The sequence below is a fragment of the Budorcas taxicolor genome, chromosome X (genome assembly GCF_023091745.1).
Source record: "Budorcas taxicolor isolate Tak-1 chromosome X, Takin1.1, whole genome shotgun sequence".
NCBI classification, from domain to species: domain Eukaryota; kingdom Metazoa; phylum Chordata; class Mammalia; order Artiodactyla; family Bovidae; genus Budorcas; species Budorcas taxicolor.
Window position 1 is genome coordinate 106,081,210 of NC_068935.1, and position 26,504 is coordinate 106,107,713.

At 40.3% G+C, this 26,504-nt stretch overlaps 1 protein-coding gene across 1 annotated transcript in view; it reads right to left on the bottom strand.

The window, feature by feature from the left end:
- LOC128070075 (cytochrome b-245 heavy chain) overlaps window positions 1-11,856 on the bottom strand; it is a 31,140-nt gene extending 19,284 nt beyond the window's left edge. Inside the window, exons 1-5 of the mRNA XM_052663381.1 lie at window positions 11,812-11,856; window positions 9,675-9,770; window positions 8,161-8,271; window positions 1,531-1,615; window positions 597-742 (exon numbers count right to left, since the gene is read on the bottom strand). Coding sequence (XP_052519341.1) covers window positions 597-742; window positions 1,531-1,615; window positions 8,161-8,271; window positions 9,675-9,770; window positions 11,812-11,856 — 483 coding nt within the window. The remainder of the gene's footprint in view (window positions 1-596; window positions 743-1,530; window positions 1,616-8,160; window positions 8,272-9,674; window positions 9,771-11,811) is intronic.
- Between the last annotated feature and the right edge of the window lie 14,648 nt (window positions 11,857-26,504).

Consider the following 26,504-nt stretch of genomic DNA (forward strand, 5'->3'; position numbering starts at 1 on the left):
GTGACTGCTGCTTCTTAGACTATTACAGACTTAGCCCCATTCTTCTGCCTCCTAGAAAAAAATTATTAAGATACCTAATGCTGGAACTATCCCCAATTTTGGACTGAACCTGACCCAGAGCAAATGCTTGTTTTCTGAAACCCCTCCCAAATCATCTGACACAAATCCCACAACAAGCCTTTCTCAACATCCTCCTGAGAAACCCCAGATTTCCTCAGAGTGTGAGGTTCCTTTGCTGCAGTAAGTAATAAACCCAAGTTCGTTTGACTAGACGATGTTCCTGGCTTTCTTTGACTGCTGGGCCTTGTCAAGGATAAGCCTGAGTTGCTCCAGGCTTCATGTATACTCGTTCTTACAGGTGAGTTTAAGAAACTGGAAAACATATCGTGACCTTCCACATTTAGCTCAGGAGTATGGGAGGCATTTTTTGTGTGTGTGCCCACATTCTTAGAACCTACAGACCTGGCCCTCTGATATAGTTAGTCTACTTTTGTCATTGTTGCTGTTCTGATCAAGTGAAATTGTTCACTCACTGAAATCTAATCCTCAGTTTTAATAGTCTAGAGAACATCTGAATTAGGAAATTAGAGGCTTACCTTGATTCTTTGTCGAACAAAATTGAGGTAAGTTTCACCGGGCTTATCTCCAATGTCAGAGAGTGCTATTGAATAAGGATCAGAATTGTTGACTCGGGCATTCACACACCACTCCACATTAAATAGATGTGCAATGGTGTGAATTGCTAAAGAGGGCAGAGAAGAGAAACAAAGAGGGTGAGTGGTGTACATAATTTTATTTGGAGCTGAGTTTCTGGCTACAGTCCCTGTGTGTGTGTGTGTGTGTGTGTGGTGCTCAGTCACTCAGTCATGTCTGACTCATTGTGATCCCATGGACTGTAGCCTGCCAGGCTTCCCTGTCCATGGAATTTTCCAGGAAGAATACTGGAGTGGGTTGCCATTTCCTGACTCTATGATAAAGTAGTGGAGATTTGATAAGGATCCCTTCTTACACCAACACCACCTTCTTAATAATTATAATAATAAAACAAAATATTTAACACATATAAATACATGAATACTATTATATATACATATATAAAAATAATAAAAATAAAATGTTTAGCTCATAATGTCTATCTTAGATTCTCAATTTATGGGCTATGGTCCTTGTAGAGTTACTGCAAGAAATCCATGAATCTATATGTTCAACCAAGTATTTTTTTAAAAAATGAATGAACAAAAGCTCTTACATGTGAACTAACAAACAATTTTCACATTAAAAAGTGTGCAAAAGGGGGAGTGCACTGGGATTTTATCAGAAGAGCCTTAGGGAATAACGTTTTAAGACCTGAAGGAATAAATCCTAATGTTGGGATGGCAGAAAGAGTGTTGAATATTTTTCTAACAGAACTCGTTCAAAAAAATATCTCAATCTACCTGCAAAGGCTGATATCTTATTTTAAAAGTATCTTAGAGGGAATACTCTGGTTCCAAGTTTTCTTTGCAGTCTCAAATATCTGAATGAACTTACCAGTGTGAAGTGCAATCATCCATGCCACCATTTTATGAAAGGTGAGGTTCCTGTCCAGTTGTCTCCGAATTCTTGTTGAGCAGCACTTTGGATTCAAGGGAAAAATAATTATTGTTAACAAGAAAGTTTTCTCTGTGTCAGATATTAGACACATCTTTTTTCAGTTAGTTGTTACAACCAATTCTCTTATAAAAAAAAAAACACCTATATCATACTACCCATTTGACAGATAAGAAAACTGAGGCTCAGATAGGTCAAACAGCCAATGAGTAGTATGGTTGGCTTAAGCAATGTTTTAGGTTCTCATACTATTAACATAAAAAGCCTCTCATGGAATTCATTGCTTAATTGTACAAAATATGAATTTGGACAGAAAGCATCTATGTAGCTTCTAGTTCAGATTAATTTATTCAAAAAAGAGAGGATATAGAAATTTTATAAGGACAGGGATGCCCTCAAAGATCTGAAGGTCCAGTGGGGGCACAGACAAATGAACAGTTCTACAACAAGTGAATAGTTTTAGAATAGCACCCTTCCAGGAAATACACACTATAAGAGGTAGAAAAGTGTCTACCTGCACATGTTGATAGAGACAACAAAGCAAGGGAAATCATTAAAACAATCACAGCAAAAATAATAATAGCCAAGGGTATTTACAAAGAGCTTGTGCAGAAGTGTTTTACATGCATTGACTCATTTCATTCTTACATTAATTCTATGTGGGAGGTACCATTATTTTCACCACATGACAGGCATAGAGAGGTTACCTTCCCCTAGGTTTCATAGTTAATAAGTGACAGAGTTGGCTGGGGTCTAAACCCCAGTTCCCTGATGCTAGAGATATCAACAATCTGATATTTCATACCTTTTATGATTACTTTGGCATTACAATGGAATTATGGCCAATTGGTTAGCGTAATTTTCTTACGAACGTATGTTAGAGGCTGTGGGTTTCAATGCTTCAATCTGGATTCAGGTCATCACCCGAAATAGAGAAAAAACCCTGCTTTTTGTTTGAATCAGAACTTTGTTTTCCTGAAAAGGGGTCAAGTGCTCGCTCTGGCTGCTTTGTTTCCAAGGGTAGATGTACTGGCATATAGATTCAGAAAACTTTTAAGGAGACCAAAGAGGAAAAAAAAACCCAAAACAAAACAAAAAACTTAGGTATTATAAATAACTGGTTCTAAACATGTTTAATTTCAATACAGGGGTATTAAATATTTGACTTACTTATTTTTAATCAAATATTCTGGTTTTATAGAAAAAATAAAATTACATGGAAAATTGTGCTTACTCCACTACCTTGGAGTTAGTTACATTTAGGAAGGGCAGGCTGTTTGGATCATGAAAGCAGATTCCTGAAACTGCAGAAATACTAGTAAGGAAGACGCATGATTCCAGAAAAAGGGAAAAAAAAAAAACAATTAGGCTTTGTTGAGTGCCTTCTATGAGCCAAGCAGCTTATCCATAATCACTATACCATTTAATATAACCAGATAAATATTACTATTTTCATTTTACAGATAACAAAACTGAAGCTTCCCAGATGGCTCAGTGGTAAAAAATCTGCCTGCCAAGCAGGAGACCCAGGTTTGACCTCTGGGTAGGGAAGATCCCCTGGAGAAGGGAATGGGAACCCACTCCAGTATTCTTGCCTGGAGAATCCCCATGGACAGAGGAGCCATGGGGTTGTAAGAGTCAGACATGACTTAGTAACTAAACCACCACCATATACATTTTATTAAAAGGAAAAACAGAGACTTGTAGTCACTAATGAGTTAGTAAAATAAGGTCCTACTAGGGCACCAAACCCTCATTTTTTTCCCAGCCACCCTCTATAATGTGGTCAGGAATGGCAAACACATCCAAAGAGAAGCCATATATCATGATTATACCAGGCTTCCAGATACAATTTCCTCATTGTTTCCTGACAAGGAGGGGTGGTGGTGAGACGGTTGGTTGGGAAGGGAGGGCTTTGCTGCCTGTGACTGACAAGGGCTTTATTCTTCCTTGCTACCATGCAGATACCATTTTTACGCTTTTGAGTCACTTGTGAATTACCACCAGCCACCTACTAATGACCCAAGCTGCCATCATGCACCATAGCTTCTTCACTGAATAACCAGTGACTTCTTTTTTTTTTAGAAAAATATTTATCTATTTGGCTGTGCTGGGTCTTAGTTGTGGCATGAGGGATCCTCAATAGAGATATGCAGGATCTTGTTCCCTAATCAGGGATTGAACCCTGGGCCCCTATATTGGGAGCATGGATCCTTAGCCACAGGACCATCAGGGAACTTCCACTCCATTGACTTATAATGGAGAGGTCCTCTATTACTGTCAGCTAAAGCCTTGCTCAATCTCAATAAGCTAACATTCAAGTGCTAGGGAGATTACTGAGTCACCTTGGCAGATTTCTACGCTTGATTCAAACTGCAAGAGTAAAAAAATTTAAAAAAGTTGAGAAACAGAACTACAAAGAAGTGCATATTTAATGGAGCATACCATTAGCTTCTGTAACATGAGTGTTACGGAAACTTTAAAGTTCTATTTCATGTACACCTGGTTTCACCACAAATGCCATAAATGAATCTGAATTAGATATCTATATGCAATTTGAGAGAAATTGCAAAGCCAGCCTTGACTCTACAGAACTCAGGCAAAGAAGCTGACAGAAACCTGGAAGCATTAGAATATGCGATAAATAAGAAGATCACCACTGGATTTGTATAGAACTGTCTATAATTTTAAAATCCATATTTATCTTCTATCTCTTCCATAAAACTCTAAGCTCTCTGAGCTCATGGCTCATCGATGTCTTACCCTCTACTCACTATGTGTCCCCGTGCCTAGCACATAGTTAGCACTCAACAAATATTTGTTCACTGACAACTCACTAGTTGGCAGACTTAGTCAATTAATACAATTTTAAAATATCATTCATATCTGTTCTTACATTTGCATTATTTCATTTTCTTTTTAGCTAAAAACAACTAAGAGAAAGAAAAAACACAAAAAAACTACAAGACAGGAAGTCTAAGAGCCTTGCCCTCGACATGTTAGATACAGGGCTATGTTGAGAGCCTCTGGCTCTCAGGCGATATAAGGTTATAGAAAAGAGCTCACTCTCTCATGTTTCTGTTTCTTTCTGATCTTCAGACTAGAACTTCCATCCAAGCTGAGGTTGTTAATGTTTCTTTAGGGACGTCTGTCTGCTGAATCCCACCATTCCCCATTTCCCTCAACAGAGCAGGCTCTGAGTGTTTACCCCTATCTTCCCTGGGAAAGGCCAACCCTGGGGTTTTCTTTCTCCAGCTAACCAGAAGGATTATAAAACCAGCTCTAAAGGATTAAGACCATTAGACACTGAAGTTCTGTGACTGTTTAGTTTTCATAAAGGCCGACTAATAAATCCTTGAATCTACAACATCCTTGCCACTTCTAGGTTACGTTATTCAGCCTGCCCAAACATTCATATATTTGATGGACTTCCTAAGACTATAACGGCACCACAAGAGTTTGAGTTTAGGTAGCAAGTGGGAAAGTGAACAGGCTCTGGGGGCACAAACACCTGGGTTGGAACCTCAACACTCTCACTGAATTTCATCCCCATCTCACTGGTCTGACATGCAGATTTCATGGAGGTAAGGTTTATGAAGACTCAGTAAACGGCAGCTGTTACCGTGTCCAATGAGTCACAGTATGTCTACTCATTTTAATCCCAATCAGAAAAGAAGATTCTTTGCCAAGTTCACATTTCAGGTTGGGAAATCTGGAAGGAAGGACACACCCCATCTATAAAAGAATGTTACTTGCTCCTCATTTTTGAAAAATGCCTTCTTTGATGTACAGGTCTCTCTACTTAGAGAGCTGAACTTCTCTGCAATTTGAAGAACAGCCTCATTTCACCCTTGTCTCTAGAAACCCTCATTAGAATCTTTACTCCCTTAAGGTCACAGGAACCCTAAAAGTGGCCATTACAAAATGTGCTGATCATAGCCACAAAACGGCAGTGCAATTTGAGCCTGTGGAGTAACAAGGATTTCTTAACAGGGTGTCCTGCTGAAAACACTGCCTGTTTATCAGGGTTTACTTCCTCTAAATAGAAACTATTTGAACAGGAGGTATTGGGGGAGAATAAAACAGTTACAGTCCCTGAACTTCATTTAGAAAATGTCCAGATGTTGTACTTTACAGGTCGCCCTTCAAGAAAACTTTTCAATTGCCATATGATCCAGCAATTCCACTCCTTGGCATATATCCAGACAAAACTATAATTCAAAAAGATATGCACACCTATGTTCATAGAAGCACTGTTTATAGTAGCTGAGACATGGAAACAACCTAAATAAGTGTTCATCAGCAGATGAATGCATAAAGAAGATGTGGTACACATATACAATGAAATATTATTCAGCCATAAAAAAGAATGAAATATTGCCCTTTACAGAAACATAGATGCACCTAGAGACCATCATACTAAGTGAAAAAAGCCAGAAAGAGAAAGAAAATCCCATATATGTGGAATCTAAAATATGACACAAATGAACCTATCTACTAAACAGAAATGGAATCACAGAAATAGAGACCAGACATGCAGTTGCCAAAAGAGGGGAGTGTTGGGGAGGAATGGAGTTCGGTACTAGCAGATGTAAATCATTACATTTAGAATGGATGAACAACAAGGTCCTACTGTATAGGACCTAGGTAGCAAGTGGGAACTATAGTCAATGTCCTGTGACAAACTATAATGGAAGAGAATATAAAGGAGAATGTATGTATATGTATAACTTAGTCACTTTGGTATACAGTGTAGATTAACACAACACTGTAAATCAATTATACTTCAATAAAAAATAAAACTTTTCCATCAAATGGAGTTCTACCTAAGTGGTTTCTTAGGTTGAGAAGATTATTTTGGAAATCCTTGTGATCAATGTGTTAGTTATGGCTTGTTAACCCTATATTTGTAAATCAAGTGTTGTATCATTCTTAAAGAAAAAAAAATCTCCTTAGGATCAATGTGAATTTAGTAAGACTAGGGAAAAGCGAGATAGAGTTCAAGGCAAGTTCTAATTGTTATTGATAGTTTAGATCACTTTCCTTCCCCCACAGAGTCACTGATTACCAATTAAGATGAACACCTAAGCTATACATTTCAGATCCAAGTTTACTAGCAAAGCTCCAACTTGACCTCAGGTATCTACCATTTAAAATCCTTACACTCTCATCAAAGTAGATAGCTTGCTTCTCTCCACTATAAATGACTTCTATTTAATAGGTCATTTTTAAAAAAGCTAGTTAATATAAAAGAAACATTTTATTAAAAGGAAAAACAGAGGCTGCATGCATGCAAAGTCATGTCCAACTCTTTGCAACCCCATGAACAGTAGCTCACCAGGCTCCTCTGTCGGTGGGATTTTCCAGGCAAGAATACTGCAGTGGGTTGCCATTTCCTAATCCAGGGAATCTTCCTGACTCAGGGGTCGAACCTGGGTCCCCTGCATTGCAGGCAGGTTCTTTACCACTGAGCTGGCAGGGAAGCCCCCAAACAGAGGCAACTAGTCACTAATGAGCAATGGAATAGGTCCTCCCAGGCATTAGTCCCTAAGTTTGGAAGAGCTACCCTCTGTGGTGTGGTCAGGAATGGCCAACACAGCCAAAAAGAAGCCACAAGTCATGATCACACAGGACTTTCAATATGATTTCTTCACCATTTCCTGTGCTTTATATCTTCTACAAGCTTATTTTTATCCTTTATGCCCATATCTGATGCTACCTTCTCTAAGAATTCTTTTTTCATCCCCCACACTACCTGATATAATTTCCTTTGCCTTTGCTTGATTCCCTGTAGCTCCTTCTTTGTAACATTTTGTGGGACCCATCACATTTTGCTTTGTATCACATTTGAGTATGTATGTAGATTCCAAGTTCCTTGCTTCTCATCTTTGTATAATAATAAGAAATTTGTATACCATTTTACAGATTACAAAAGTTCTTCCTACATAATCTTTTTTTCTTCCAACATAGTATATTAGGGGTTCAGTAGACTGTTGAAGTGAGGGTGAAAGAGCCTGGGGCATTTAGAAAGCTCTGAACTCCTCAATTCCATGGACCAAACACCTGTCACATTCATTGCATAGTGACTCATGGCTCATTGTTTCCATCTTCTTGGGATATTATCCTCCAAAGAGATTTTCTCTCACTTAAAAATTTTGAAAAACATGACACTATGAGATTAATCCCCAAATTTCACATCAGTCTCATAAATTTCTATATTATATATATATATATATATAATGTCATATTATATATATCTCTGTGTGTGTGTGTGTGTACATATACTTTATTGCTATTGTGGAGGTATAGGTAGATTGGTTGTTTTGTTTTTTGGGGGGGTTTGTTTTGTTTTCAATGTCTGTTCCAGGTTAAAAGGTTGTCTCAGGGAGCTCCATCGACAGATAATATAAAAATAAACTAGAGAATCAAGCATGGCTTGATTGTATAATGAATATTGTACAGTGGTTGGAATTCTCATAAACCCTTAGTTTGCTTTTCCTATAAAAGGGTGTTGAGCTTGATGGCCTTCGAAATTTTGAGGAACTCAAACTTTGTAAATTTGGTTCTTACCGCACTGGAACCCCTGAGGAAGGAGAGCAGATTTCGACAGACAGGCAGCAGAATCAGCATGCAGTTGAAATTCAGGCAGGCTGCAGGGGCTCTGGCCAGGGCCAGCGCTGACTGGAAAGGGCAGGATGAAAAGCAGGTGACTCCTGTGAGCCCAGAACACCCTCCCCCATCTCATTCCGGCCCCCCAACCCCCAGGCTTCCCAGCAAGCATGAGGACCACACTCCAGAGACATCAAGTTAATCTGGGAACAAAGGTTCTTCAGAACCAAAGATTTATTTTTAAGGCTTTGCTCCTCACCCCAACATTTTTTTATGAACATTTTCAAACACAAAGAGAATCTGAAATAATTTCACAATGAATACCTGCTTATTCATCTTCCAGATTCTACCTTTTACATTTTATGAAGCTTGCTTTAGCACATGTCTATTAATCTATCCATTCGTCTGCCTACCTCTGTATCCATCAATGCATCTGCCTACCTCTGTATCCATCAATGCATCTTATTTTTGATGCATTTCCAAGTTGCAGACATCAGTTCACTTCCTCCTAAATAGCTCAGTATGCATATCATTAATTAGAGTCCAATATAGAAACTGGGAGTTTGTAAAGAAGATTTTCTTAGCACTTAGACTAACCTCAACAGTAACTAAGTTGGTATGGTGTAATGCTTTGGCATTAAAACTGTTCCTTGTAATGCCTAAAGAAATTGCATATATGCAATTAAATATGGGGGGAGGAAAATGCAAAAGGAAATCATCCTTTTCAGCATCAACCTGAATAAATGAACAATTATAATAACATAGTATAATTATATGCTATAATATGTATGCATATGATGCATAATACATATTATAATTAGTATCATTAAGTAATCAATTTGTGGTTTCAGCATGATGTAACAAATGACATCCTCTGAGGCAGCCCTAATTGTAATTATTTCATTTATGATGAAGAAGAACTCTGGCAGTTCAAGGAAATTGAGAATGCTTATGGACCCAAGGAAAGGCAGGGGCCTTTGCTCCGTCAGTCTAGTCAACAGATGTGACCTTTGGGCAAGTTCCTCAAAGGCTCCATATGCAGGGAGAGGCTTATTTCCTGTAGATTATTTCATAACATGTCACTAGGGCTTTTCATGCAAAAATGTAGTAGGAATCAGATGATTTAGAGAATATAGAAAGTCTCACTTGTGCTACCTGTGTCACCCTGGATGGATCTCTTCAACCTGGCCATCTATTCCAAAGTCAGTATTAGATTTCTCCTTTAAGCTAAACAGGTGCACAGTAGTTCTTGGGAAGGGAAGGTTGCTGATGGGACCTTCTGCCACCCTTCTGTTTGTCCCACACTGGAAGACCTAAAGACTCTTGATCAGGGGGCTGCAATGGAGGGACTGAGGCCGATAGTACCGTTGGGTTGGTCAGAATATTTCTTTAAAGTGTTAAGAGGAATAGGAACAAGAATCTCTGATTAAACATGGGAGCCAGTCAATACCATGGGATGTGGAACTTATACTTACCCCAAGAAGTTTTCGAGTATAAAAGAACTTATCTGGGATATCATAAACCCGGTAGTACCAGACAAAGAGGAAGACGTTCATCCCCAGCCATACCAGCTGCACAAATAGAAATGGTTGCATGAAGTTTTCAAGTTTCAACAGGCAAATTTCACACCAGGTTGGAGTCAGACCAGGGTCAACACTTCCCCACGGACAGCCCTCAATAAAGGTGGTTACAAAGCTGGGTGGAACCAGCTTTGAACCAGCTCTTTCCTGCAAAGGTGTCTCTGCACTTTGGTAGTAACCTTTCCACTCTGTCTTGTCCCCTGTGATTGTTCTACTACTTGGCCACTATGCCATTATTATCTGTCTATCTCTTCTTGTTTCTTTCTCCTTCTCTTAAGTTGATAGATGATAGCAAGTGACTTGAAGGGAAAGGAATCTGTTACTATGCTGTCTCTCACACCAGGAAGACTCTGTTCGATTCTCAGTTCTCACAGGTGGAAGATCTCCCTCCATCACACAGCATCTTGCCCTAGTTAGTGGGAATCTCCTCAGCTAAAATGGCAAGTCTTTAATTCTACTTGATGAATTTTGCTTCAAGTGAGCATCAATGAGGGGATGACTGTATGCTAAGTTGCTTCAGTCGTAGCTGACTCTTTGTGACCCTATGGACTGTAGCCTGCCAGGCTCTTCTGTACATGGGATTCTCCAGGCAAGAATGATGGAGTGGGTTGCTATGTCCTCGTTCAGGAGATCTTCCCAGCCCAGGGAATGAACCTGCATCTCTTGTGTCTCCTTCATTGGCATGCAATGCAGGTTCTTTACCAATAGAGCCACTTGGGAAGCCCAAGGGGATGAGAGGCATGGGATTTATTATTATTATTATTAAAAGGAGATTCTTCTAGACTGCATGTTGATTTCATCTCAAGCACTGACTGCATCCAACAATGACTCTGCCCAGTGCTCCACCTTCAGGTCCCCAGTGGCTATCTTTTCTTAATTGAGCTTTCAGTTTATTTAATGTCCTTCATTGCTGGAAAATAGTCTCTCTTTACAAAGAAGAAGGTGCTAAAGCCACTTCTCCATTTCCTAACTTTGTCATGTTTACTCTTGATTTCCAAGCTGTGTCTTCACTTTCAAGTATATGAATGCATAATTTAGATGGAGGTCATTAAACTGTGGTAAGGGCTAAAAGTATAATTTGAACTTAGTTTCTATAGGAGTCATCTGTTCTTAAAACAGAAATGAGAAGTCACATTTACTTCATGACAAATTCTTTCAAAAATTTCATTCATAGGTGTCCTTTTAAAAAATCAGGATAACACTTTCATTGGCTACTGGAAAAGCTACTCCTAAATCATGTTTCTATCTTACCAACCACCTGTGATTACTTTGCTGAGATCACCACCTTAAAATAATAGTTAATATTTGTTATGTTAAAAACTAAAGAAATCAACGTCTATTAGAAAATTACCATATCTTTATTTAAAAGTTGTTTCTCATGATAGATTATATTAATTTATATATAACTATGTGTAATATATATCATACATACATTATACACATATATCTAGATAGTTTACTTCAATTCCTTTTCCTTGACTTAAAAAAAAAAAAACTTCATAAATAACTACAATTTACCTCAGAAGAAAGAAGATACTTCTTAAAAAGAGAAAATTGAGAAATTCAATTATTTTTGGTGTAATTACTGAAAACACAGGCCAATTTCCCGTACATCAGCCAATCTTGTATTTGTTATTTGGAAAACTGTATAAAGTTTCAATTGCCCATTTTTAGGTGGTACAAGTACATAAAAAATAGAAAAATTTGCTTCTAAGTAAACACTGTAACCACTTCATATTCAGGGATTGTTATCATGAAATGTCTTCTACTCCCACTGTGAAATGCTGGCTAATTTAATACTTCTAAAAAATTCCAGAAATAAACTAGGTGAAGTGAGCCACTAGATGCATTCCTTCCATGAGTAAATTTGGAAGAATGGACTCATTCTGTATCCATCAGATGGATGCATGTTCACATAAATAAGTTTCAACACAATTTCTCAAATGAATGAAATAAAGCTTTGCTCTATTTTCATTTTCAAGAGACTTAGACAAGTTAGAGAATTTGTAATTTCTTTCTTATTGGTACTTACAATGACAAAGATGGAGATGCCCTCATTCACAGCCCAGTTCCCCATGGTAGCAGAGGTTCAGTGCCTTGAGTTTGCCTTTCTTCTCTGCTATACTTCTTCTTCCCATGAGGAAATGAAAATAGCAGCCTTGGGGCAATATGTTTCCTTTTCTATTATCAGAAATTAGCTAATCATTGGTCAACTGAAAAGCTTGTTTTCATAACAAATTTAAATTTTTAAACCACAAAAAAAAAAGACAGAAAAAAAGTCTACAATGATCCAATCACAATTAAACATAGTGAGAAATGAAACTAATTTCTACAACTGAGAGACAAATAACAGTGTAATTCATAGTGAATTACACAGTGAATTAATTTTTGGACTGACTGGTTAGCAAATGGCAATTTTTAAAAAGTCACCCAACTAGCCATGACTTCATGTTAGGTAAAAAAAAAAATTAGATAGATGTGATCTTTTTTGATAGGCTGGAGAAGCATTTATAATCTTACTGAGAAAAATAATAACAATAGTGATGGCTGATATTTATACCATGCTTACATTATGCCAATTTTCTAAGATACATATGTGTGTATGTGTATGTACATATACACACACACATATATATAAGTCGATACACATCTATGTGTGTGTCTACACACAAAGACACCCATATACACACATATATAAATTCAGTGAAAGTGAAAGCGAAGTCGCTCAGTTGTGTCCAACTTTTTGCGACCCCATGGACTGTAGCCCTCCAGGCTCCTCCGTCCATGGGATTCTCCAGGCAAGAATGCTAGAGTGGGTTCCCATTTCCTTCTCCAGGGGAATCTTCCTGACCCAGGGATCGAACCCAGGTCTCCCACATTGCAGGCAGACGCTTTAACCTCTGAGCCACCAGGGAAGCAGTATGTAAATAAATTAATTTGATCTAATATTCTACCTTATAAAGCAGTTTCTATTATGATGATTACATTTACAGATGAGGAAACTGAGACCCAGAGCAGTTAAGTTACTTGGCCAAGGTCATACAATTAGGAAACTGTGGAGTTGGGATTTGAAAGCCAAGTAATTTGGCCATACTTTGACCATGATACCAAAATAAGAAAGCCTGACAGTGGCAACCCCATCCCAAATCACTTACAATACAACTATGGGAAAAGAAAACAACAAACAGGCCAAAATGTTTGGATGGCTGTAGTAGTCCCAGGTTCACAGGTCATTTTTCTAGGCAGGGTAGATAAACAGGGTCAGAACAAGGGTATGTGCGAGGTGGTGGATGTCAAAAGTCAGATTTAGCATCCCCCCCACCCCCGCCCGACTCCCACCCAGTCTTCAGGACATGAAAGAGACAAGGGTAGGGTGGTAACGCCACTATGAGTTCAAAGTTGACTAATTGCAACAAGGTGGTTGTAGAACAGCTAGAGTAGTGAGGTAAAAGAAGAAACTGGAGGAGCAAAAGGGAAAAAGAACAGAAAAGAGAGAGGCCTGAACTATTTGGGTTGGTGTATACTGAAGCACTTGAGACAACCTGCAGAATTGTGACCATGAGTAAAGTAATTATTTTTCATCTTTTAATATTTAAGGAAAGGTACTCAACTGTGACTTTCTGTGTGGCTCTTGAATCATGCGTAACCCACATTAAGGACAGTCAGCTTCATGGTTCAGTTACACACAGAGATGAATTCAAAGAACCACAGACAATCAATTATGTGTCAGTAATTTGCTTCTCTGCTCTGGGATCTATTCCTCACCCTTTCCTTGTTCTGTTCTGTTTTAGATAGAGTTGTATTTGCCAGGCTCCTTGGCCCACTGGCTTCTGGCATGTTCAGTCAAACTGGAGGATGAGGAGCAGGCGAGGAGTCAGAGTGCTTCTTCCCCTGGCTTTCAGCTTCAAGAGGGGTCTCACAAGTGCTTGCCTTTAACCAGAAACTACAGCTCCCACCAGTCAGCCTTTCTCCCTGTGGCCTGAGCTCCTGCCGGCCATCATCACTATAGGTCCAGCTCCTACCAGATGGCCCTTGCTTCTGGGCTTGAGTTACACCAACTCCTCCCAGGTTCCCTCCAACCCAGAGGGCAGTCACCACTTCCTGTAGCTGTTAATCTTTTTGTTGCCTCTGCACCCACATTGGGATTCTCCACTTTCACGTCATCCATGTAACAAATCCCTGGTGTGAAATTCCCTCTGTTGAAACAGGGTGGTTTCTGTTTTTCTGACTGGACTTTGCCTGATACAGAAAGTAATTCAGACCTGTACTCATTTGCTCATGGAATTAAAGAAGTGAGGCATGTACGCCTAAAGAGGAATAAAATACCTTAAAATCTGAGCTCTCTCTTCCTGCCACTCTCAAACTCTTCCACAGGGATGATTCCTGCTCCATCAGGGTCTTTGAAACTTATCAAAGTAGTCCATCGACAGATGAAAGGATGAAGAAGATGTGCTACATAAATACAATGGAATATTGTGCTGTGCTTAGTTGCTCAGTTGTGTCCGACTCTTTGTGACCCCATGGACTGTAGCCCACCAGGCTATACAGTCCATGGGATTCTCCAGGCAAGAATACTGGAGTGGGTTGCCATACTCTACTCCAGGGGATCTTCCCAACCCAGGGATCAAAGCCAGGTCTCCTCCTCTGCAGGCAGATTCGTTACCATCTGAGCCACCAGAGAAGCATATTACTCAGCCATAAAAAGGAAAGAAATTGGGTCATTTATAGAGACGTGGATGGCCCTAGAGTCTGTCATATAGACTGAAGTAAGTCAGAAAGAGAAAAACAAATATATATTAACGCATATATGTGGAATCTAGAAAAATGGTTCAGATGAATCTATTTGCAGGGCAGGAATAGAGATACAGATGTAGAGATTGGACGAGTGGACATGGTGGGGTGAAGGGATGAATTGGGAGATTAGGACTGACATATATACACTACCATGTGTAAAACAGATGGCTAGTGGGAACCTGCCATACAGGGAGCTCAGCTTGGTGGTCTGAGGTGGTCTAGAGGGGTGGCGAGGGAGTGAGTGTATGTGTGAGGGAGGTCCAAGAGAGAAAAGATATATATATATATATATATATATACAGATATATATATATACACACAGACACACATATAGCTGATTCACTTCATCATACAGCAGAAACCTACACTAAATTGTACAGCAACTATATCCCAATTAAAAAAAAAAAACACAAAACTTGCCAAAGTCTTCCCCTCTCCACCCCTCTCCGCTTCTCTCTTTCCTAACCTACTGACTTATCATCCCTTTACCCTACCTATCTTAAACGTCAAGTCTCTCCCACAGTTTGTCATCTACCTCCCAAGGACCATGCTCTGCTGGGGCAGCAATTGCGAGGGGACCACAGATACTCATATACTAGGAAATAATGCTCCTTGAACATTTCCTAACTCCTTTCCCCTCCCTCCACAGTTTAAGAAGAAAATTCAAAAAAGAAAGAATATTTTTTGGGGTGATCAACCATTCCTTCCTATGGCTTCTTTTTTCTCCTTTATAAAAGTAATCACAGGGCTGTGAGTAGAGATGTCTTGAGAAATTTAAGAACCTCAATCAGTTTCACAGCTGGAGGAAGAGTGCTCAGTTGCAATGAAGAGTAAAATCTTTCTTTTATAGCAAGTAACTTCCCTTTTGAGAATACTGCTCAAGTTAATTTCAATGTGCTCTGTTCTTGAAAAGACAAGCAGAAAGTTTGATAAAGGAGCAACAGGTATTGGTTGACTGGTATTGACTGGACATGGAGAATGAAGAAAATTGAACCTCTATGCACCAGCTAATAGTTTATCTTCTCCCAGTCACTTGGGCTTCCATTGCCTCCTAAGCTGTTAGTGTCAAGTTAGACTGTGATGAATGCAAGAAAGTGTTCAACCCTTCTAGCAGGCAGTAATGACAATGACCAACACCATCAGCTTGTGATTGAAATCCTAGACACCTCTTGTGGAGGGAAAAAAGAGAGACGCAGCCCCATGTCTCTAGGAGATCCCTAGATTTTGCATTCTGAGTATAATTCTTTCCCGATTTGTCAAATTAAAAAAGTATGTGAAAATGAAAGTTGTGCAGTCACGTTTGACTCCTTGTGACCCCATGGACTACAGCCCGCCAGGCTCCTCTGTCCATGGAATTCTCCAGACAAGAATACTGAAGTGAGTAGCCATTCCCTTCTCCAGGCATCTTTCTGACCCAGGGATCGAACCTGGGTCTCTGCACTGCAAGCAGATTCTTTGCCATATGAGCCACCAGGGAAGCTTTGTCAAATTAAAAAAAAAAAAAAAGTATACTAAAGTTATTTCCAGAAGGATGTATGGAATGGCGAAGAAAGGCAGGTATGTTACTGCACCAAGATTCCTGAGAAATTCATTCCTGGTAATGATGAAAAATGGATTACCTCTACTGTGTAAGCTACTTTCAGAACTACCATGTTCCCACTCTCTATGCATCCGTGAGTCACGTGGCTCCACTTCCCTTGCTTAAGGATGACTAATGAGAGGACTTCATCCTCCAGGAAATAGTAACTGTCTCAGGGATGGGCACTTGACCCAAATGAGACCAATGAGAGTTCCTTTTGCACAAGGAGGGAATTTTTAGGGTCTATGGAGGTGAAAGAGCGAAGCTCTTCTTTGTTCTTTGTGAATATGCATGTCTGCTGCTGCCACTAACCATCTCTACTACTTTGTGCCAAGAAGCTGCATAAGAATCATGCCAACACAAAATCAGATCAGAGGTTGGGGAAGGAGTGAGAGGTCTGGAGACAAATATAACAGCATTTGCTTTCTGGGTCTGATCTACCTGAGACACTTGGATATCTCAGTTATTCTTACAGATTGAGTTCCCTGGAAGTACATTCCAAGTTGGAGATTAGTGCTGAGGAGTTTGATCTGAGAGTGTCTTTGGAGGCATGCACCCACGTAAAGGAAAAATAAGAAAACAGCAGTGGGCAAAAGGAGAAGTTGAATTATCACGTGGTCATAAGAAGGCCTCAACAACCCTGTGGGGAGATATGAAGCTGGGATGACTGGATGATCTTGGGCAAGACAGTTGCTCTTTACTAAGACACTCCCTGGAGGTGTGGACAGCAGGGGAGTAAGTCTTTCACTTTTGAAGTTGCCACATTATAGTATCCAACCCAGTTACACAAGCCATAAATTCCTATTTTTAAGGGGAAGAAAAAACAGTTTGAGTTGGCTTTCTACCACTTATACCTAGAAGGGTTCCTACTAAAGCATGTTGTAATGGAAACCACTTTTATTCCATAACCACAGTCTCAAAGGTTAGTGAAAGTTGAATAAGGCTGCTGGAATGGGATCCAGATATTTTATTTCTTGTTTGAAGGAGAAAAAAGAGTAAAAGAAGAGACAGGGAGGAAGGGGTAATTTACTGATGTAGGTGATTAGAGGCATTAAGAACATGGTTTTACCTGATATTTTATTTATTAGAAAGTGAAAATGTCTGGTGATGAGGATTTAAAATTTAACTCTTTAGATTATGATTTGCATACATTTATTCACAAGAATTGGAGAAGGCAATGGCATCCCACTCTAGTACTCTTGCCTGGAAAATCCCATGGATGGAGGAGCCTGGTGGGCTGCAGTCCATGGGGTCGTGAAGAGTCGGGCACGACTGAGCGACTTCACTTTCACTTTTCACTTTCATGCATTGGAGAAGGAAATGGCAGCCCACTCCAGTGTTCTTGCCGGGAGAATCCCAGGGATGGGGGAGCCTGGTGGGCTGCTGTCTATGGGGTCGCACAGAGTCGGACACGACTGAGGTGACTTAGCAGCAGCAGCAGCAGCAGCATTCACAAGAATAAGGAAGAATGAGGAAAGCTTACCTATTTTCTCTCACTAATCATTGATTTGAATTTAAAACTTTCAAGGATGCTTCCTGAGTAAATAATTTTTTTTTCTTGAAAAAAATCTATTTTTACAGACTTTAGCTACGTCCTAACAATAGCTAACATTTGTAAAGCATTTTACACATGCCAAGTGCCTGATGTGCTTTATCTCATTCACTTTTCACAGTCACATTATGAAGTGTGCAGACTTAACATATCCATTTGAAGTAGTATGAATATTGTGTGTTAATCGCTCAGTTGCGTTGGACTCTATGTGACCCCATGGACTGTAGCCCCCAAGGCTCCTTCGTCCATGGAATTCTCCAGGCAAATATACTGGAGTGGGTTGCCATTTCCTTCTCCAGGGCATCTTCCCGACCCAGGATCAAACTGAGGTCTTCTGCATTGCAGGCGAGTTCTTAACCATCTGAGCCACCAGGGAAGGTATTGCCCCCTGCCCCAGCCAAAATGTCTAGGTACTGATTCCCAGAACCTATGAATATGTTACTTTACATGGTTAAAGTAACTTTAACTTTGCTTTGAAGACATGATTGAGTTAAAAATTTTGAGATGGGGAGATTATCAGGATTATTCTGAGTAGGCCAATGTAATCCCAAGGGCCCTTATTCGAAGGAGGCAGGAGGTTCAGGTGCATTGAGAGAGGATGTGAGGGATGAACCAGAATTCAGAGAGCAGAGAAGATGCTATGTGGCTTACTTCCAAGATGGAGGAAGAAGCCCTGAACAAAGGAATGCAAGGAACACAGCTCTAGAATCTCTAAGAGGCAAGGAAACAGATTTTCTTCTGGAGCCTCCAGAAGGAATGCAGGCCTGCTGACACCTTGATTTTAACCCCATGAAAGGGATTCCAGACCTCTGACCTCCAGAACTGCAAAAAAGTAATTTTGTGCTGATTTAAGCCAGTCATTTGTGGAAATTTGTTACAGCAGCAATAGAAGACTCATATCCCTCTTTAAAGACCAGAGATAACAGCAGTGAGGAGACAAAGTAGCTTGCCCAGAATCACATGGCTGCTTGATGCTGGAGCTGAGATTTGAATGCGGGCAGTCTGATGCATCACTGCTTATTCGCGCCTCCAGAATCATTTTGTAAAGCTAGGTCTTCATTGTCAATAATAAAATCATTTATTTTGGAGCATCAGCTGCTGTCCCAAGATCCCTGGATTGGACTTTGCTATCTTGCTGTTAGTTGGCAACACATGGCTCTCCCACCTAGGACTGACCAGAATTGCCCTTGATTTCCAGTCTCCCTCTGACAGTCTAGATGCTGCTGATGGTTTCCTGCAGTAACCACTGGCATGCAGAACTGGCTCCACCCAAGAAGCCTGAAGGAGTCTGTTGAGCCACAAGGGTGACTCCATACAACCAGTTTCTGCCTACTTTACCCTGACCTGAAGCAGGAAAACTGTTTCTGTGTTTCTGCTATCACTTTTCCTTGCCCCAGGAGGTATCTGAGCTCTTATAGCCCCACTTGCAGCAGTTAGCAAGGTTCATTCTGGAGAAGATGTTAATCAGTCACTTCAGTGTTAGCTGGGCTTCCCAGGTGGCTCAGAGCATGGAGAACCTGACTGCTAATGCAGGAGATACAGGTTCAATCTCTGGGTCAGGAAATCCTTGCCTGGAGAATCCCATGGACAGAGGAGCCTGGCAGGCTACAGTCCATAGGGTCGTGAAAAGTTAAACATGACTGAGCAACTAAACATCATCATTGTCATCACAAGTGTCAGCCACATGAGAGAGGCAAGTGTCAGTTCTTGTAGGACAACTGGCATTGAAATAGGATTCTCTCCAAGAGAAAAAGCATCTTCATTTCACGTGAGCCTGAGGTCTAGTTCCCTTGACAATTTCACCAAATAATGTCTAGCCTAACAAAACTATTAATAATAGGGTCTGACTGCTTGCTAAGGAGAAACTGAAGATATTTCAGGTCAATACTTGTAGCCACATGCAAAAATCTGTTAAGATATATAATCACAGTACAGTTGTCAAAATTAGGAGACACAACACAAATCCAATATTATTGTGTAATGTACAGTTCATGGAGTTTACCAACTGCCCTTTTTGTGATTTGTTGTTGTGCTCTGGAATCTACTCTAAGATCATGTATGGAATACAGTTGTCATGTATCTCTGGGCTCCTTTAATCTGGACCAGTTCCTGAGGTTTTATTTGTTTATTTTTCCTGATTGTGGCATGTTTGAAGAATATAGGCTGGTTATTGCATAGAATGTCCCTCCTTTGAGGTATTGCATTTGTTTATGAGTAGACTCAACTTATGCCATTTGGGTGGGAATATGCTAGAAATGGCAAGTGTCCTTGTTAGAGCATCACATCAGGGAGGGACGTGATGTCAGTCTGTCACATTGCTGATGGTGACCTTACTCTTAGACAACACACAGAGAAATCTTTAAGAGTAAATGTAGGCCATTTATTTTCAAATGGTTTAAAAACAATAACCATGATTGTGGAAATCTGACAAAATGGTAATAGCTGATAAATCTGGGTCAACAGCACACTGGGTTTCTTTGTCCTGTTCTGATAACTCTACTGCAGGCTTGACATCATTTTTAAATAAAGCAGCTTAAAAATCTGACATATTAGAAGCTGTCTTCAGTGTGTACAGATTGCTCTGGCACTTGGGGGCAGCATTGGTTTTGGGGGGGGGGATGCTGCTTTTTGTGAGGGAAGGCACTTCAATGGGCTTCTTGGTGATTCAAAGGCATTGCCTGGTCAAGGGGTTAGAGGTAGCATCAGAGAAAAGCTAAGCTGCTTAGCATAATACAACAAAAGGATGATGTCCTTGAGTGAAGAAACTTACAGTGTTACCTTGATATGAGGCTTGCACTGGAGACCATGAAATAGCATGTCCTGGAGGACAGAAGTGTTTCTCACAGAGATGAGTAACAGGCCCAAGAACAGAACAGAGTCTCTGGCCCAAGAGAGGACATGGGCAGGACTTCCCTAGTAGCCCAATGGTTAGGACTTCATGCTTCCAATGCAGGGGGCGCCAGTTTGATACCTTGTCAGGGAACTAAGATTCTACATGCCTTGTGGCATGGTTTTGGGGGGGCGGGGGCGGGGGTGGGGAAGTCATCTAATTTTAAAAAAGAGAAAGAGGACATGGGCAGTAAGGAACTTTCCTGTTCATGGTAATAATCTGTAAGAATGGGGCCACACGATAATGACTGTTGGTTTTCCCTTTCCTATAATGTCATTCCTTTATGTTGTTCCTCTATCTCCACTACAGCTGATAAACCAGCACGACATAGCATCAGTCTTGAATTAATGGTCATCTTGAGGGATAAAGTGGAAGCTGGCCATGTGGTGAAATAGACTAGGAGGGCCTGAGGCAGCAAGGAGAAAAAAAAATGATGAGATGATCAGACGTGAAAGGAAGAGCAGGAGACCATCAGGAGGATGCCAACAGTCTGAAAAATTCCTGGAAATATTTGGGAAAAGACACTGGACTTCCAGGCATTCTCTGGCGTTCGAATTGTAGTGATTTGGCTGTTAAGAAGAAGAAAATTGCAGAACTCTGGAGAATGTCAGCATATATAGGAAAGTAGAGTTCATTGGCCACATGTGGGTCATGTACAATAAATGGCTAAAAAAATATGCTTGAGTGGTTTATTCAAGTCCAAAGGAAGAGTTGATGTGCCTACCTTCTACTACAAGCACCAGGAGAATAATGACTTTGTTAGGCAAAGTCATCCCTTGCATATGAGGTGGATCAAGAATGAGAATATTCCTCTGTGTGGACTTTCAAACTTTGCTAATTTAGGGACCATGTGTAAAAATAAGAAGGCAGGTAATGACTATTTATTTGATTTTAGCACAGTGAGATTATTAATTTGTGGTTACTTGTGAGATTTACTGCACTGCTTTCTTGATACTGAGATTTCAGGAATTTAAAAAGTCTAAGAAGCTCTACAACAAGAGTTCAAATGAACCATGAAGTTTTATTTTCTCACTGATGTGAGAAGACATCTGCACACACTGAACTTGAAACTACAGGCTAAAAATGTGAAATACTGTTATCAGTTCAAGGAAGTGAAGATATTCAGACACAACTCAGACTGTTATATAATTCAGAGATCACATCTATTTCCCTTATTAAACTTCCCTGGACCCAAAGGATTCATGATTTTGAACAAAGGCAAACATTTTTGTGGAAATGAAACCACAATTTTAAAAAAGATTTGATGACTCTGGATGATAGTTAACATTTATTCAGTTGCCTTAGAAATTTAAATGTCTTTATCTATACACATATAATTGGATAAATATCAGTCCTGAGAGTGTGATTCAGTTTTAAAAGCATTGATTGGCTTAAAAACAACACATACCCATCAAAGCTGATAGTGTCCATGGAAATATGTGGCTCTAGATACTAAAATTCTCATAAAATATCTAGCAATATGGTGCAATGATGAACAATGTTTGGGTCTTAAGTGACTGTATAAAATTGCAATTATTAATGAAATGAAGTGAAAGTGTTAGTCGCTCAGTCATGTCCAATTCTTTGCGACCCCACGGACTATATCCTGCCAGGCTTCCCTGTCCGTGAAATTCTCCAGGCAAGAATACTGGAATGGATAGCCATTCTTTTCTCCAGGCGATCTTCCCAGCTCAGGGATTGAACCGGGTCTCCTGCATTGCAGGCATTCATGAAACAGCTGAAATCAAAGAGGCACCATGAGCAATGCAAGCTCAGAGTCAAAATGAGGTACTCTCTAACTCTCATTTCCCCAGGATGGTTTAGCCTGTTAAATACCAGCACAGCAGGCAGTGTTTTCATTACTCTCAAGATTTTCTTAACTCCCTTCTCCTCCACTGCCTCCCAACATAGAGAATGAAAACAAAAACAAATAAAAACAAATACAAGGTCTCTGGAAGCTCCCAAACTTCCTCGCAAGTAGACTTTAAAATATAATCTTCCAGGACTTCCTTGGTGGTCTAGTGGTTAGGAATCCACCTGCTAAAGCAGGGGACAGGGGTTCGATCCCTAGTCCACGAAGATACCACCTGCCCATGCAGTGACTAAGCCTGTGTGCCACAACTACCGAGCCCATGTACCTAGAGCCTGTGTTCCTCAGCAAGAGAAGCCACCACAAGGAGAAGCCCACACACCACAATGAAGAGCAGCCCTGCTGACTGCAACTAGAGAAAGGCTAGCGCACAGCAATGAAAACTCAGCATGGCCAAAAAACAAAAAATATCTTCCAGGAGCATGGAAGATAAAATATTACAGGGAAAAAATTTCCTTTTATTGAAAACCTGTAATAATAATGAAGTCAAGGATGATGTCAGTAAAAATGGTGGTTTTATGGACTGAATTCGGTCCCTCTAAAGTCTGGGGGTGTGGGTGGGAGGGAGGCTTATGAAGGAAGGAATTATTATACAAATAGCCGATTCACGGTGTTATACAGCAGAAATTAACACAACATTCTAAGGCACTATAACCCAATAATAAAATTTTTAAAAATAAAAAATAAAGCTTATCTGTTATATCCCTAACCCCCATTGTGACTGTATTTGGACTCAGGGGCTTTAGGAGGTAATTAAGGTTACATGAGACCACGAGGATGGGGCCCTAATCTGATTGGACTGGTGTCCTCATAAGAAGACTTTGACACTAGAGAGCTCTCTCTTCTCTCCTGTGTGCAAGAGAAGAGTCCATGTAGGATACAGTGAGGAAGTAGCAAGAGAAGCATCACCAGAAACCAACCCTGATGGCACCTTAAGACTTCTAGCCCCTTGAACTGTGCAAAAAAAAAAAATCACTTATTGAATCCACACAGTCTGTGGTATTTTGTTTTAGCACCCTGAGTAGATCAATACAGGCAGAATAAGGAAATCAGGGAGGTTGTCCATGCCCAGAATCATTGAAAAACCTGGGGAAAAACTGTCAGCAGAAACCTCATCAGAACACTGGATGATAATGAAATGTTTACAGCAACAAGTGAATACTTAACTAAGAGAAAGGCCATGAAAACACAGTAGGAGAGCTTTGTGGCATTTTAATTTACCTTAGTCCCATCCCCCTCTGCAGGATGGCAGTGACTTTGAAGACAGCAGCCTGCGTTCCCATTGTGGGTACTTGGTTGTGGAGGGACCAGAGCTGACCTTAACCCCAAGGACAGCATTTGTCTGTTTTGATTGGTCTAGGGGTTCCATGAAGGACTGGCACAAGTGCTTGATTTTGTTTTCTCTAAATCAGAGCTGTCTCAGAGTGGAGGAGGGGCCATGCAAAGATCCTCCCTCAAAAGCACTGAAAGGAAAGCCACTGTGACCTGGGGCAAGACATAACCACTGGGGCAAATGACAGAAACTCTGATAGCCTGGCAGGAAAAGCTGGGTAGGACATTCTTTGGGGAATAAAAGTTTTGACAAGCTGCCTTGTAGACTGGGGAAACTAGAAGGCCACATTCATGTCCAGGGAAGGATGCGTGCTCAAAAAAGACCCGAGAAAACTATACACTTCTACATATAGCTGATCTTTATGCTCCAAGTAAGTAGGAAGTGAAAATTTAGGCAGAATTGTAAATGGTATGACTGATGTATGAAGGATTATCCCAAGAGGGAGCCATTCTTCAAGGACCTGGAGAGTATATTTTTCTTTCTTTCTATTTTTAAAAATTTGACTCAAGGCATTTAAGGAAATCTCTGTTCAATGACTAGCTGACCACTGAGCTGATGGAACAGAGACCTCATATAGCATTCATTGCAAAGAATACAGTCTTCACAAAAGTAGTTTAGAGAAGTCACTAAACAAACAACTACCACCCAAGGCAAGCAACAACAAATCCTGGAAGTGAGGCAAATAATCTAAATTAGTACAGGATAAGATTCAAAATGTCCAGTTTTCAACAAAATATTATAGGCATGTAAAGAAACAAGAAAGTATGGCTCAGATGAATGGATAAAGAAGATGTGAGCTATATATATTGAGGTAGAAGATAGATGGGCCCCAGGCTGAACACTTTCTCCTCTGTGGACAGAAATTCCATAACAGCAGAAACTCCATAAAAGCAGGATGATGGAGGATTCTGGGCCTTGCCAAGATAAGAGATAAAAGACAACATATTTCTCATTCTTGAAGTCAAGGAGACCTCCCTGACTACACATACACAGAAAGGCTCCTTGGAGGTCAAAAGGGAGGGGGTGTTGTCACCTCATAGTAAGTGATTCGACTACCCATATGCCTCTTTGCTGGAATCCATCTTGGCTGAGAGAGGCACACACACACACACACACACACACACACACACACGGGAGGACCCTGAGACAAACCAAATACAGACTCAGGACCAGACAAAGCAAGATGACTGGTCAAAGGAAACCCGGAAGAAATGCCCATAAAAGTGATTCAAACTACTACAAGGGTGCGACTCAGCGACTCTCTCTGAGCCTGCCTGTGTGTTTAACCACATGCACTGTACTCTATTTTTCCACCCAATAAATACTTCACTTGTTTCACTACTTTCCATCTTTGCGGGAATCCTTTTCTGCACAGCCGAAGGGCCAGGGCTTTGTCACTGACCAATCTCTGGCTGGAAACCCAAGATCTGCTTCAAGCTGCTGCAGGATGATGCCACCCTAGATCAGTATGTTGGTGGTCAAAGGGTAAAAGTGCCCAGTTATATGAATCAGTTCTGAGGATCTAATGTACAGCATGGCGACTATAATTAGCAATACTGTATCATATACTTGAAAGTTGTTAACAGAGTAGATCTCCAACATTCCCATTACAATAATTAAATGTTAATTATGTGTGATGACAGAGGTGATAACTAACTTTATTTAAGATAACTAATCTTAAACTTATACATCATTGTCAATTATATCCCAATAAACGTGGGGGAATAAAAAGATATGATCATCCTGGGGTAAAATGGGTCCTCAATTCAATCTGACTAGTGTCCTTATAAGAAAAGGATGTGTGGGACTTCCCTGGTGGTCCAGTAGCTAAGACTCCACACTCCCAATGCAGGGGGCCTGGGTTCGAACTCTGATCTGGGAACTAGATCCCACATGCTGTAACTAAGCATGTGTGTCATAACTAGAGAAGACCATAAACACCAATGAAGACCCAGGACTTCATTATTCATAAACAATAAAATTTTTTTAAAAAAAGGAGGTGAAGACACAAGGGAAGAAGATTATGTGATGACAGAGGCAGAGATTGAATTGCAGCCACTGCCAGCCTAGGGATGCCAAGAATGGCTGGCAACTACCAATGACTAGGGAGAGGTGAGGAAGGTTTCAGAGAGCACATGAATCTGCTGATAACTTGATTTAGGAATTCTCACTTCCAGAACCAGGAGACAATGAATTTTCGTGGTTTTAAGCCACTCACTTCGTGGTACTACTTTGTTCAGGCAGTCGTAGGAAATTCACACATGCTCCCTGTAGAGAAAACAGCATGTTCCAAGGCCTGGAGGCAAGAGAGAGAATGACTCGGTCAGACACCTGCAAAGAGTTCAGTGTATTTAAAGTCCAGAGAGAGATCTGGGTCATGCCAAGAAATGAGGCTGGCTAGATAAACAGGTAGGGGCCAGATTATGCAGGAGTTTGTAATTTATCCTAAAGGTAAAGAAAAGATTCATTGAACGGTTTAAAGAAGATGGGTAAGATGAGCAGATTTATGTCTTATAAGAGTACTATGACTTCAGTAGGAAATGGACTGGAAGAGGCAGGAATAAAAGTGAGGAGGCCACAGAATTTGTCTAGATGAATATAATAAATTGGCTACTACTGTTTAATAAAATGTCCTAAACCCAGTGGCTTAAAATAACATGCAATATTATTTCAGCGAATTTGTGGATCAGTTGGAAAATACTCTTGA